The sequence below is a fragment of the Frieseomelitta varia genome, unplaced genomic scaffold (genome assembly GCF_011392965.1).
Source record: "Frieseomelitta varia isolate USP_RPSP 00005682 unplaced genomic scaffold, Fvar_1.2 scaffold_318, whole genome shotgun sequence".
In the NCBI taxonomy this organism is placed as follows: domain Eukaryota; kingdom Metazoa; phylum Arthropoda; class Insecta; order Hymenoptera; family Apidae; genus Frieseomelitta; species Frieseomelitta varia.
Window position 1 is genome coordinate 79,261 of NW_025110055.1, and position 13,604 is coordinate 92,864.

Here is a 13,604-nt window from a genome sequence, read left to right on the forward strand (position 1 = left end):
CGAAAATATTTCGTACGAATTTGTATATTTTTCGTACAAAATATTTTAGAAAGTTTTAGAAAGGATTAATTATTTCTTCTACAACGATTATATCTGTAAATGAGAGGATTGTTCTTTTTTTTTTCTTTAATTCCGCATATTATATTGAATTTTTGATAAAATTTATATGAGTTGATAAGTTCTTCAATATATTAGTAATAACTTTAGAATTTCAATTTACTATGAAAAGAAACCGTTGTAATTCTGTAAAACATGAATAGAGCTTTGTAGGATGTATAATAGAATGATTTCGGTTAGTTACTAATTTCACATTTCGGTATTGAAAATTCGACAATACAGTAATGCATTTCAAAAATCATATTTCTGGCGCATTCACTACTTGATCAACACACATCGTTTTACGATGTAGTTCCCAAACTCACCGTTGTTTAGATGTAGAGTGCGCTAAAAAACCAGTGATTTTCTACTATGTCGGTATTTCAGAGCATAGGACAGGAAGTTCCATAGGATGCTAGGTCCATTGTTATCCCTTGTCTGTGATTCTATTCTTGTAGAAGATTAGTTCCATCTCTTCGCCGCTAGATGGCTGTAGCATTTATATATTCGTAAAACTATGAAAATTTCATTTCTGTAAATCAAAATTAATTAAGAGGCTAAATTTGTAAACTTTTGTGATTGCGTCTTCTAAATTAAATCCTCAAGTTTCATTCTACATGCTATTTGACCTACGCAACATATAAGAATTTCGGTCAATGGATCGAAACATTCGTACAAATTACAACATTTAATTTTTCGCGAACTACGATCGAAATCCGAATGAAAATCGAACATGAACATTATTAGAATTACCAGCTTTGAAATGTATACACGTGGAATGTAAAGTTTTATTAATTAATATAAGTAGATAATTCCTGTTAATGCTTCATTAATTATAAATTTCAGGTAATATTTACAAATTAGTCACTTGCAATATATAAAGTGATTATTGAATAATTACAATTGTATAAAAATATGTGACAATACGTAATTATCGAATAATATAAATTGAAACACGGGCTATTTTTTTGTTTATAATCAGTCAATAATTATACTATATATTATTGCTATGTAGTACCAACATTATACAATTGCTCATGGCAATTATACAACATGCTCCATAATTATTGGATAATGATAATTATTTAAAAATATAATTAATTGTCCCAGCGGTTACCGACGCACATAGCTATATATGTATGTATTTGAAATTAAACTCCAAAAGAGTAGCTCGTGTTTTTTTTTTTTTTTTTTTAATAAATTGTAAAATATGTTTAAGTAACATCCATATTAACTGACGCGTAATGAAATTGAGCGCACAACATTGATCAGTCTTTTAATCGCGTAGGCAAACTTATTTTAAAACGAATTCATTGTCGCAACAAATTTTATCCGTGGCGTCTTGATTCAATTTCGTGTAAAGTAAGCTTTAGAACTGGGGTAACGTAATTGATAGTACGAGCTTAACCTCGCCTTTTTTTTCCGGCAGATCTAATGGATAAGGGATACCGGCTTCCCTTCTTTCTTTAATTTTCTTCACATGTGCGATCTTCACACGATAAAATTTCGTACAATACGGAAGTTCAAAATGACCCAATTACCGCCCCGACGTCTCGCATTTCCTTTTTGATAAAATACCATCGGCTGTAAGATGAAAAAATTTTTATTCCGGAGTCGGTTGAAACATAAACGCTCTCTTTTGTTTCGTTTTACATAATTTCTGCTTTTGTCTTTATTATATAGCAATTTGAGCAAATGACCGTATTTAGACAAACTTACTTTTAACTGTACTGACTGCATTTAACGAACTTACTCTTAACACAACAAATTACCATTTACATGTACACGAGTTTGTATATTTTTTTTACGTAGCTGTAGAAATTTTCCTCTTCTAGAAAATGTTCGTAGTGCAAAATCTTTAAAATCTTTGACGAATGTTTACACTTTGTTCTGCACGATATTTCGGATTTTTTGTTATTTTTTCTGTTTAAACCGTATATTGAGCAAATATTATTGAATAAATATTTAGAATTCTTATTATTGTTCATATTTTTCCATCTTTCTGTGCTTTTGCTATAACAGGTTTATATTATTACATTTGTCGATACTCTGTTTAACTTACCAGTAGAATAAAACAGTGTACTTATGTATACTGTTTTATTTTCTTTTCACTCCATTTCTGCCAAAAATAATTCACGTATTTTGACATTTATCAACCTTCTCTTTTACTTTATAAATTAAATTTAACAGTGCTTATATAGAAATATCATAATAGAGTTAGTTTCATTCAACAAACGAAAAATAAATATTAATCAAATAAAGATTTCTGATATTGGATAAGTGAGAATATTGACCGAATGCGTTTCGACACATAATTCTGATATTTGAAAGTGCTGGAACTTAGTTATTTTTCATTCGAACGAATGTAGGAATTTCGATCATTTGCTGTATTTATTAAATATATTTTAAATACAAGTTCCATGCTTTCAGCAGCATGTTCAATTTTTCAATTTTAATATCGTGCTTGAATACCACAAAATATAACAACCGATTATTCTGTATGAAGTAAGTTTTGCAGAATTTTTATCGATGTCAAAGTACAATTAAATATCAGAAGTCTGTCTACATTTTATACATCTCATTTAAACAAAAAAAAANAAAAAAAAAAACAATAAAAAAAAGGAAAAGATAACCAATTTATGCATTTCGTTAACCTTTCCCGTTTCATGCACTTTGCGTCGAATTATCGCGGGAGGTCAGCGAAAGCTTCCGATAACTCTGCCCTCCACCTTTGTTCTTCGTTGTTAACGTTAAAATCCTACAAAACCGCGAAAGGTCGAGCGTAGGATGTGAAATGTTGGCAAAGGGTACGTTGTGAAATCGAATCGAGCATAAAAGTCAACGGTGTCTGCGTGAAAAAGGGAGCATCAGGTAGCTACCAGTCCGCTTTCGATTCGTCGAATTATCGACGACACGAGTTTCAAACGGCTTTGATTGTTAGTCGCTGGAATTTAAACGCGTTCGATCGTGCGAGAAATTTCAAAGGTTTTAGCGAGTTTAACGAGAACCGAAGGTATAAAGAAAGAGAGAGAGAGAGAGAGAGAGAGAGAGAGAGAGAGAGAGAGAGAGAAAGAGAGAAAGGGAGAAAGAGAGTCTTAAAGGCTGCCAAGCATTAAAATAGTCTTCCAAAGGAAAAAAGTTTCCAAGCCTAGAAATTACAAAAAAAATCAATAAGAGCATTAAAGTTATTAATAGCTCGTCCAAGACGGTGAAAATTATGGAGAGGAAAAAAAAAAAGTGGACGATACATTAAGAAAGGAATAACGATATTTTTTTAGAAAAATCGTCGAATTCATAGTTTTACTTAGGAAAATTGTAGACGTTTGACTCGACAATCATTATTTGGAACGTTGACTCGATAATAATTGTTTGGAACGTTGTTAGTTTAGTTTTTTTTTTTTTGTTTTATTGATTACGAAATGATTAACAATTTTAGTCGCTTTAGGTTCCTCTTACGTTAGTTTGTCACACAGTATCATTATTCGATAGATGAATAAAAAATGTTATCATTCCCAACATACAGATATTTTATATGGCACGTCTCGAACTCACAGTCAATTTCTGTTCGATAGAGCTTCGTTTAATTTCTGGTTGGCCAGAATATTTTTCTCAAAAAAGTAATTTCGTCGAGCGTATTTCATTGAGAAATCCTGTACCGTAACAACGGTTGCTCCCATTTGAACGGTTTAAAGTAGTCAAATTGATGAAATCGAACTCGCCTATACAGATTAACAGGTTCGTCACATTTTTTGCTGCGAAACTCGAATAATATACCAGGGAGGTTTCATCATTATGCGCAGCGAAATTATTCGAAAACTTGTAAAAGAGAAGAGAGAATTGAACGCTCATCAGCGTGGGGTAGGTGGCCGCGTGCGAATTCCCTCTCCTCGCCCCCGTATGGAGAACAGTATCTGGCCCTGGGGGCATAACGTACCCCTTTCCCCGCCCACCTTGTCGATCTAACCGACCACGCTGCCCTCACCGATTCCCTCCCTTCGCCGCTTGTCTCTCACTCCCTCCACCCTTTATCCAGCTCATTCCGGATCATTGCCTCTTTCTCCCTCTCCCGTTCCGCTAACCTCTTTGCTACCAAGCTCGCCCGCTTGCCGCGTTTTTCTCCTTTCCTCCAACTCCGTTACTTCGCCCCCACCTTTCCTGTTCATCCCCACCACAGCGCCGAACCACCCACCAGATCGCTCGTTCGCTACGCTCGCGATCTCCCTTCTGTCCTCTCTGTCGCACGTTCGAGTGATCGATCAGTCGGCCTCGCTCGCGTCGCCGATCCCTCGCTCCTTCGCCGACTCGCCTCGCCGCTTGTCGCCTCGTCCTCGTCCCGCTCGTACGCGCGGAGGCAGGCGCCACGAATTCACTTCACGAGACTTCGGCTCCGCTCGGTCAGTTCCGGCTGCCGGCCAGAAGAATTCGTCAGTATTCGCCGCGCTGCATTGCCGGCAAGTTGTGCATAGGAGTAAAGGTGATTTGATTTTCCTAGGGATCAAGAAAAAAAAAATAAAAAAGAAAAAAAAGAAAAGAGAAAGTAAGAAAAAAGAGAAAAGAAAAGTGCGCGAACGATCTGATCACGGATACAATATAGTTTGGAAGATATCCGAATTGCATTTACAGTGTAAACCGAGAAAGTAGTCAGACTCCAAAGAGAGAGAGAGAGAGAGAGAGAGATAGTTCAATCGCGCTGCGAAAAGTACAAGAAGCTCTGATAGTTTGACTGTCTGACGCCTTTGCACCGTCTCGATCTGCTGATCTGCCGAGGAGAGACAGATCTATCGAGGATTCACCAAAAGTGTTCGAGTGTGTTCATTAATTGGAGAAGACGGAGGGAGTGGGAACTCGGTCAGAGAACATCGATGAGAAGTAGGAAGAAAGGCGGTGATTTCGGAGCAGAGAGGACATCGATAGTCTGGCCTGTTCGACGAGTCGAGATCGCGTCGAGATTGGCCGAGTGCGTGCGAGATCGTGTGCGAAAAGCGACGCGACACGGCCAGCCGTACCCCGGCGCAAAAAGTTTTCGCAAGAGCGTGCCGCGTAGAAACCGCCAGGCAACAAACTCGAAGATTCTTTCCTCGCAGTGGGCCAAGTTCTTTATCAAAACATGGCCACGTGACCGACGGCGCGGCTTGTAAACAGTGAGTTTGACCACGTGGTCTGCCCCCTCTCTTGCGGCCGTCTGTCCCTCTCGCGCCGCTTCTCTTTCTCTGTTTCTGTCTCGCTCGCTCGCTCGCGATACGCAGAACGACGTACAGCGTAGCGTATTCTCGGTCGGTCCGCTGCCAGCTGCAGGAGAGTTCGATTCGAGTGATACTCCGCGATACTCAGCGATACTCCGCTTTTCCTCGCAGTCGCTTCGCCGCCGCTTCTCGTTTTCTCTCCGCGCAACCACACGCGCCGAGTACCTATCGATACGCACCGCGCGCGCGATATATATCGTTCGCGGTCGTGCGGCCGGTGAAACAACAAGCCGTGTGACGAATCGCGGAACGTAGAGGAACGAGAGAACCCGAGGGAAACGAGATATAACGGGAGGTAAAAAGGAAAGAAACAAGTGATCCCGACTCGTTCGATTTCTGCTTTTCGGTTTTCGACGCTTGTTACCAACGTAGTGCGTAGTTTTCACCGGGGCTAAACAGTGACAGTGTGTATATCGTTATCGTCGGTAGCTTCGATTTTCGATCGTTACGGCGAGTTCTCGCGGTTTCTCGCGGTACAGGCGGCGCGATACAGACTTTGCGAACGGGCGGACAGCACCTCGCGAGGTGCTCGCGATCAAACTGGAGTACACAGAGGAAACGAACATGATGGACTCGGTGCCGGTTTCGTCGGGGTCGAAGACCGGGTTGCAACCACAGCAGGGGGTACCGTACGACCTTGAGAGCGGGTTCGAACCACAGACGAGAGCACGGTCGCACACGTGGCCGCTGCCAAGACCGGAGGAATACATCGAGGGAAACGTGGTGCCGAGCGTATCGGCTAGCAAAGAGGGCGTCGAAGGCGTCGAAAGTGGCACGCCGCCTCAGCATGGCACTCTCGGCCAAGGTACCGGCTTGCTTCCGGTCAAGAAGAATTCCTCCCGGCGGAACGCCTGGGGAAATCACAGTTATGCCGATCTCATTACTCAGGCCATTACCAGCGCCCCCGACGAACGGTTGACTCTCTCGCAGATTTATGAGTGGATGATGCAGAATATCCCGTACTTCAGGGAAAAAGGAGAAAGCAACAGCAGCGCTGGTTGGAAGGTTAGTCGCTCATTGTCAGTCTGTTTCCTTCTCGTACAGATCGTTTGATAGTCAATGCCACAATCTACCGATCCACCACTCCGTAAATTGTTTTTGAAATTGATCTTGGTAGTCTGTCTCTGGGTCGTTTATATCGTCTTCTTGCAATAAATGAAACTTACTGGGATCGGATATTAATGGCGCGCTTGTGAAATAAAATGGCGCGTAATGAAACTAACGAGCCAGTGAAAAAGTGGAGTTGATCAGTTTGACTTTTGAGAGGCCTTAACTGGAAATTCAAGTGTACGAAAGAACTTGTAGATTGCGCGTGATACGAAAATATACACGTGTATGAAATAATAATATGAGATTTCACGGTATTAGCTGGAAAATTGTAAAAATCTAATGTGTAAATGCGTAACTTTTGCTTTTTGGAGCGCGTGTTTTAATACGTGTTTGACACTAACAAACCCATCGGAGGAAGCTGCTATCTTTCGTGGTTCATATAACGCGTCCTTTTCGTCGTTTTTGCGTTCCCGCGTTCGTCTTACGTAATAGCCATGCGCGTTTGTTAGGACGCTTCTCGTAGCGAACGAAACATCGCATTTAAACCGACAAATTGCGCGTGTTTGGCGTTCTTATTGGTCGATAGAAAAATGGAAAATGCATCTGACAGTTTTCGTGTTAAGTAAAATATTTGTTTTCACGTTAATCGATCTTTGCGCTGCAATTATCAGTTGAGCAAATATTGGCCAAATCGGGAACTGCAAAATTTACAAAATGAATCTTATATGAGAAAGCTACTAATTTTGAGCTTATTTCAATTAACTAAATAAATATGAAAGTTGTATCTTCCTTCTGTTACTTTTTGTTTTCTTTTTGCACTAATCTGTCAGATTGCAAATGATACAGATTTAAACAAATGCCCGCAACTCGAGTCGATTGAAAAATCTCTAAAAAAAATCACCGCGCATAAGGTTTCAAAGCTACGATCGGTAACAGGAAATTAATCGATAATTCTTCGCGCACTATCTATCGAATGATATAAAGTTTCCTGTAAATAATTAGATGCAACTATTTTTACGGTCAGATTGTCCGTGATTTTTTTGCGTTTTATTGGACTTTATTGCGTTGATTCGCACGGTCGTATTCGCGATTGGTTTACAGCGATTCTAACGAGACTCGGCGACTCATGTTCTCTCGTCACTGTCGAAACGTTGACCGTGAATACTCGTGACAGAGATAGGGGAAGAGAAAAAGAGAGAGGAAGAAAGAGAAAGGCGCCAGCCAGGCGTTTTAGATTTTTTCGGCGTGGATATACACTATCGTCCAAAAGTACAGTCCAAAAATGGACGTTTTCTTATTTTTCATAACAAATCGTACAGTGTATCGTAACAATATCGTATTTTGGTTTCTTCGTGTGGAAGAATAAATTCCAAATAAATAATAGAATAACTGATTCGATAATCAGAAATATATCCACGATCTTTTCTCAAGTATCATAATTCCACACACCGCTCAATTGTTACGTACGTATCGCGAAATTCAGGAAAGTTATAAAACAAACACGTTATATTGCTGAATCTCTTAACGTAGCAAATGTCGCGTCTAATTAATTCGTCTCATTAATTTGTACACTTTGTTGAAATCGGGGAAACCGTCACGTTGCAAAACGTTCGTACACTTATGAACGATAGTGTACGGCACAATGCAACGAGTAAAGAATATTCGTGGTATGTAAAAAAAAAAAAAAAAAAAAAAAAAAAAAAAAAAAAAAAAAANGAAGAAAAAAGAAGAAAAAAAAAGAAAAAGAAGGGACGACAGAACGCAGAAAACAGGTTCTCCGCGTTGAACTTCTGTCCGCGTGATTTTCATACGCGTTCTGGCTTTTTCCGATTGCGGACGTTTATTTTCTCGATTGAGTTGCCGTACGCCGGCGTAAAAAGATTTTTTCTTTTTTTTTTCTGTTTGTTTCTTGCTTTTCGTTTTACGCGTGGCCGTTCCCCGCTCGCGCGGAAAACGGTCTCTGGCCTTCTGAAACCGGCAGGAATTTCACGCGGCCGCTTTCTCGGCCGTCGTTCTCGGTGAATCGAAATCCTCCGCCCGAGAATTCAGCCGGGGAATAATGAATATAAAAATCGTGACGGCGAGATCTTGATGTTGGAAGTTGGCTGGCCGCCTCGCGCGCCTCTTTTCACGCGTATATTAGCAGCGTCTCGGCCGCGGTCTGATTTCTAACGACGCGCGTGCAGCACACATCTCCGTTACATCGGAATTTAAAAAAAGCACGCTATCGATCTGCCGCGGTTTAACAGTTGGCGAAGTTAACTTTTCCCGCGTTGGTACTTTTCCCTCAAAGCGGACCACTTTTGCGAGTTGTTCTGAAATCGAGGGAAATAAATACGGCTTCCCGGTAAACAGCGACGCCTCGTCGACGATTATGCCTCGTCGCGATTTCCATCGGTGATATTTTAGCTGAACGTGAACACGGACCGGCAGGATTACTCGAGTCACCGTAGTAGCGTCTTGCTGTACACGATCTTGAACTTTACGCGAAATAGTCAGCAATGATCGCACGTCGTATATTATACGAGGCATATTATACGTAATTTTTGTTACGATACTACGTCGTAAATTAAATTGGAACACCGTTTGAAATACCCAAGTTGCGAGTAAAAGTGTTGAAACAATAGAAATATTGTTAGTCGTAATTTCCAATAGCGCTGAAGTTAATTTATGACTTGAAAAATATCGTGCATCTTGGCGATAGCATTACCTGAATTAATGAGACGTTGTTGTGAAGAGTTCAGTTGCGTTAGACGGAATAATTTTTAGAGACAAAGTAATACACGCGAGATGAATCGTGATAGTTACAATTGAGAATTCTGCTAACATATTAATCGAACAAACTTTCCTTTTTGTCGAGTAAAAGTTGCATCGTCGTAGAATTCCATGACCGGCGAGCTACCAATGCAAGTACACGATGTATTTCGCTAATAACAAGTTAAATAGTTTGTTTTCGAGCATTAGATTGCTGAAAATTGCTCGCGATTGAATTTGTTAAGTTACAAATTACTCGGCTCGATTCGAATATCCTTTCCACTCGAATAATTCTATCTTATCTTAATCGAAACACGCGAGATTAAACGAGATCGAGATCATTTTCAATTTATGCGTGCAAAAAAGGTTCTAGTTCACGAGGTTATGTTAAATTTACGCGTGCAAAGAGATCGCTGCACTATTTTCACGTAATTCGACAAAAATATCTCTCTTTGTAATTCACATTTAAATAATTAATAATTCACGAATGCGCAAAAATGACTGTCGATAGAAAGAGAGAGAGAGAGAGAGAGAAAGAAAAGCATTTCGTTCGCATCGTCCACCATAAAACAATTCCAACGACAAGCCACATGAGAAAGCTATCGGGTGCAAGAATCTCACGGGATAAATTTTCGAAAGATTTATTAATACGGCCCCGGCGAGATACGTGGCGCATATAATAAGTGTCAATAATATATATGCTGGACGTTTTCTCGAGCGGACTGTAAAGCGAGACGAGAAGGGTGGGTGATCGGTAAAAACGTTCGGCTCCGGAGGTTCAGAAGGTAGCCATGTAGCTCCGAGAGTCTGGTTGCGAAAAATCCGTTTAGTGCAGCTGCAAAGTTCACATGCAAGGCGCGAAACAGCGTGCAATCACGTGGTGTCTGTGTATAAATATCTGTATCTCCGGCGTCGTGTGTTTTCTACTCGCGGGGCCGGTCGCGTGTACGAGTAAGAGTATAAATAAACGAGGATAGTCGGTATTATCTGCGACGTGCATAACTATTGTGTATTATGGCCATGGTTCTGAGATTGAGACTTAACGTCTCAATGTTTACTGCTTCGTCGCGTCATTTAAGTACTTTGTTCTGCGAGTCAAGGCAAACTCTAGCTGCTTCTGCTCCCAATAAATTTTCTGCTACGGAGTAAAAGATCCTATTACCGATTAGCGGGCTGCCGATTTTTACGCGCTACACGGGGGTGTTTCAGGATGCAAAAATCGCATAAAATATGCGTAGCGTGTAACGTGAAAGTAAAGTATTTTTTTTTTTTTTTTTTTTTTTTGTTGGCATTGGAAATAAATTTCTGCTCAGGTTACACACTCCTTTCAGGATTCACGATTCGTAAAATTCAAAATTGCACAAAGATTAGATTCCGGCAGATTAGGATCATTAATTTTGAAATTGTGCAGAACAATTTTTTATACGACACGTCAAAGCACGACGTGACATACTTTCGCGTGACGTTTCAACAGATACTCGGTATCGCGTTTGCTTATCCGTACGCGTGCGAATGCATCCTTCAGTGGCGTTTACAATATCTACGTTTTAAACCGTCGGACATCGTCCAACATCGTCCGACACTGGCACTGGTTCCCATTAATTATTTCAGTGTACACGAGCCTGAGATATCCAGATTTTAAGTTTAATCATCGTGCTCCACAAAACTAGCGGGAAATTCCTCTGGAAATTTCCATCCTTTTACCGATTCCTCGTCCAACGTTGTATCTCATTAAGTCCGGTGAATTTCGTCGAAAATCGTGGTGATTTCATTGCTCAGGCGTGCACGCTCCGATTGAAAATTTTGATTGAAAATTCAACCTTGGAGCTGGAAAGCAGTCAAGGATATCCAGAAAGAATGCCGGCACCGGTCGGATATTACTGAAACAGGAAAGCGACGGAAAGGTTTCTCCTCTCCTCTCGGTGTTCGAAACGTGAAAAGCCCTTAAGCAATATCGGCGCCGTGGGTTCAGACTGATTTCTCAAAGCTACAGGATCGCCGGCTCGTACGAAGAAGAAGAAGAAGCAGCAGCAGCAGCAACAGCCCATGAAACCGGCAAAGGTCGGTCATCCGTCCGGTTTTAGTACTCGTTGCCCGCAAGTCGTGGCCGTCATTACAACGTTCTGAACACGGTGTTCGGTCCATGACGATTAGACAGCCGTGGTTCGTTTAATAATCGGTAACCAAGCGTAGACATCGGTCTGAGAATCGGTATCCACCCGGTAAAGCGCCATTCTTTCACCGCAGCCTCTTATTTTGCCCGTTTACTCTGTCTGGATTTTATGCCGTTTCCGACGCCGGGCTGAAAAGCGGGCTTTGTCTTCCACGTGGATGTCTCGCGCGTTCGCAGAGCAATAAAAGACTCCGAGGCGGTGGTTGGACAATTACGAAAGTCCCGGGTTCGCGTTAACTCGTAATCTCCGATTTCGTGGTCTGCCACGCCACGTCTTTTATTTCTTTTTCATTTTTTTGTTCTTTGTTTTCCTTTTTTTTTTTTCCTGCGGTAAAGGTTCGTTTGCGTTGTTCGTTCGAGGTTGGGGGAGTTACCAGGAGAAATTCTCGGGTACTTCTTCGTGAAATTTTTGTACATTTTCATGTTGTTCCGGGTTCAAGTTTTGTACGAGATCAATATCCACATTTCGTTTCTAGTTCTTTTCTAGTCAATCTATTTTTTTCTCACGTCGGAGACGGAAAAGTCTCAATTATTTTTGTAAGAAATTATTTTGGGATTCTTTATGGGTTAGAGGATTAAAAGACTGGAGCCTGAAGTTGTCAAAACACCTTTGAACAAATATACTTATCTACGTTACATTATCTACGTCTTTTTATCATCTATGAGTTCCCTGTAAGCTTTCTTGTTTACGAACAGCATGCACAACATTTCCTTTTTGCGATTCGTTCAATTATAATTCTACGGAGGATGAGTCTTTCAGAGAGAAATGTGAAAACGTTATCAAATGATAGACATTATACGAGACAGAGAAACATTGTTCTTGTATCTGTTAAGATATGAACTGACAACATAAACACCGAGTGTCTTTGTAGGTCCCTTAGGTTACCTTTCTCTGCCTGAATGTCCAATTTGTTATTAATTCTGTCACAAAATATGAAAGGACAGATAAGTATCTGGCCTTCCAAGTAGTAATTACTTCGATATATTTACAGCGAGCGTGCAAATAGGGAACTGCTTATATCAAGGAAGATGCTTGCATCTGAAAATACTTAAATACTTTAGTATTTCTTTCGATTTTTGTTCTTACTGTTTAACCAGTTTTATAAGAAATTAAGAAAAAAAAAAAAGAAGATTCCAAATTTTCCATTAACGAACCATTTCATTGATCGATGTTCCATTTTCCAAGTAATTAAATTCTAGTTAGTTTCAAATTATAACGCATCCTGTTTCGTTATATTCTGACGAAACGCGCGAGCGTTAATCCAAGCAGAAGTCGAAAATGAAAATAAAATTCTAGTGACACACGTTCAAAATCTAGGAACTAGGTTACGCATGTTCGTATCGCGTACGAGCAAGAAGCTTTTACAGGGAAACAAGATTGGTATTTTCGCTGTTTTAGTTTCGATGGAGGATCGTCACGAACGAGTCTGTGATCCGAAATTGTACGAATACCAAAGGAAAGCTTTTTCGAACAGCTTTCGATTCGATCGTTTCCGTTTAAACAGCTGAACGGGGGCAGATAGCCAATAGAATTTCCTCTAAAAATAATCGGGCAGTTTGGAAGGAAAGATTAACCGAACGGAACGATCTCCGGAGGCGTCGGTTTCCACGGCGTCCATTTACGGCGTGTACGCGAAAACGTTCCGGAGGATCGAAGCGTGGTTCTACGCCGCGTCGCGTCGCATCGTTGCTGTTTAGACAGGGCGTTACTACACAGTCGTCATTAACGAAGCGTGGCGCAATTAATGCGAATTTTCCGAACCGTCTGCTGTTCAATGAGATTTAAAAATGATTTGGTGGAAGCGGCGGGAGGCGCTCGCGCTCGCTCGCTCGCGCGCGCGCTGCGTATATTTCGAGTGAGCGCGGTCGGCTGAGTTTAAAGCAGGCTTTCCACGTTATTTTTGCACGAGGCAACACTGGCGTCGTTGCCGCGTCTCCCTCGTCGATCTCTTTTCCTCCTCTCTCCTCCGAGCTCTCTCGTTCTCTCTATCTCTCTCTCTCTCTCTCTCTCTCTCTCTCTCTCACTCTCTCACTTTCTCGCTCTCCTTCTCTGCCACCTCTGCGGTACGACCCTGCGACGACCACGTTGCCGATATCATCATCTTGAGGTCATCTCTCCCTTCGCTTACTTTCGGGCCCGACGACCGTCAGGACCGGTAGAAGCTTCCTCCGGTTTTTTTTTTTTTTTTTCACTCGTTCATTTTTCCACCTGCTTCGATCGCGATGTCGAACGAGAGACTGGGAACGGTTGATCGACGCACAGCTTATTAAGTTTAAGGAACGTGCGC

The 13,604-nt window shown here is 41.1% G+C and overlaps 1 protein-coding gene across 1 annotated transcript; it reads left to right on the forward strand.

Annotated features, from left to right (window-relative positions):
* The first annotated feature begins 4,365 nt into the window (after positions 1-4,365).
* On the forward strand, positions 4,366-11,490 carry LOC122529996 (forkhead box protein O-like). The gene is made up of 2 exons (XM_043656593.1): positions 4,366-6,344; positions 10,923-11,490. The coding sequence occupies exons 1-2, from the start codon at positions 5,904-5,906 to the stop codon at positions 11,025-11,027; spliced, it is 546 nt and encodes a 181-aa protein (XP_043512528.1). The 5' UTR covers positions 4,366-5,903; the 3' UTR covers positions 11,028-11,490.
* The last annotated feature ends 2,114 nt before the right edge of the window (positions 11,491-13,604 follow it).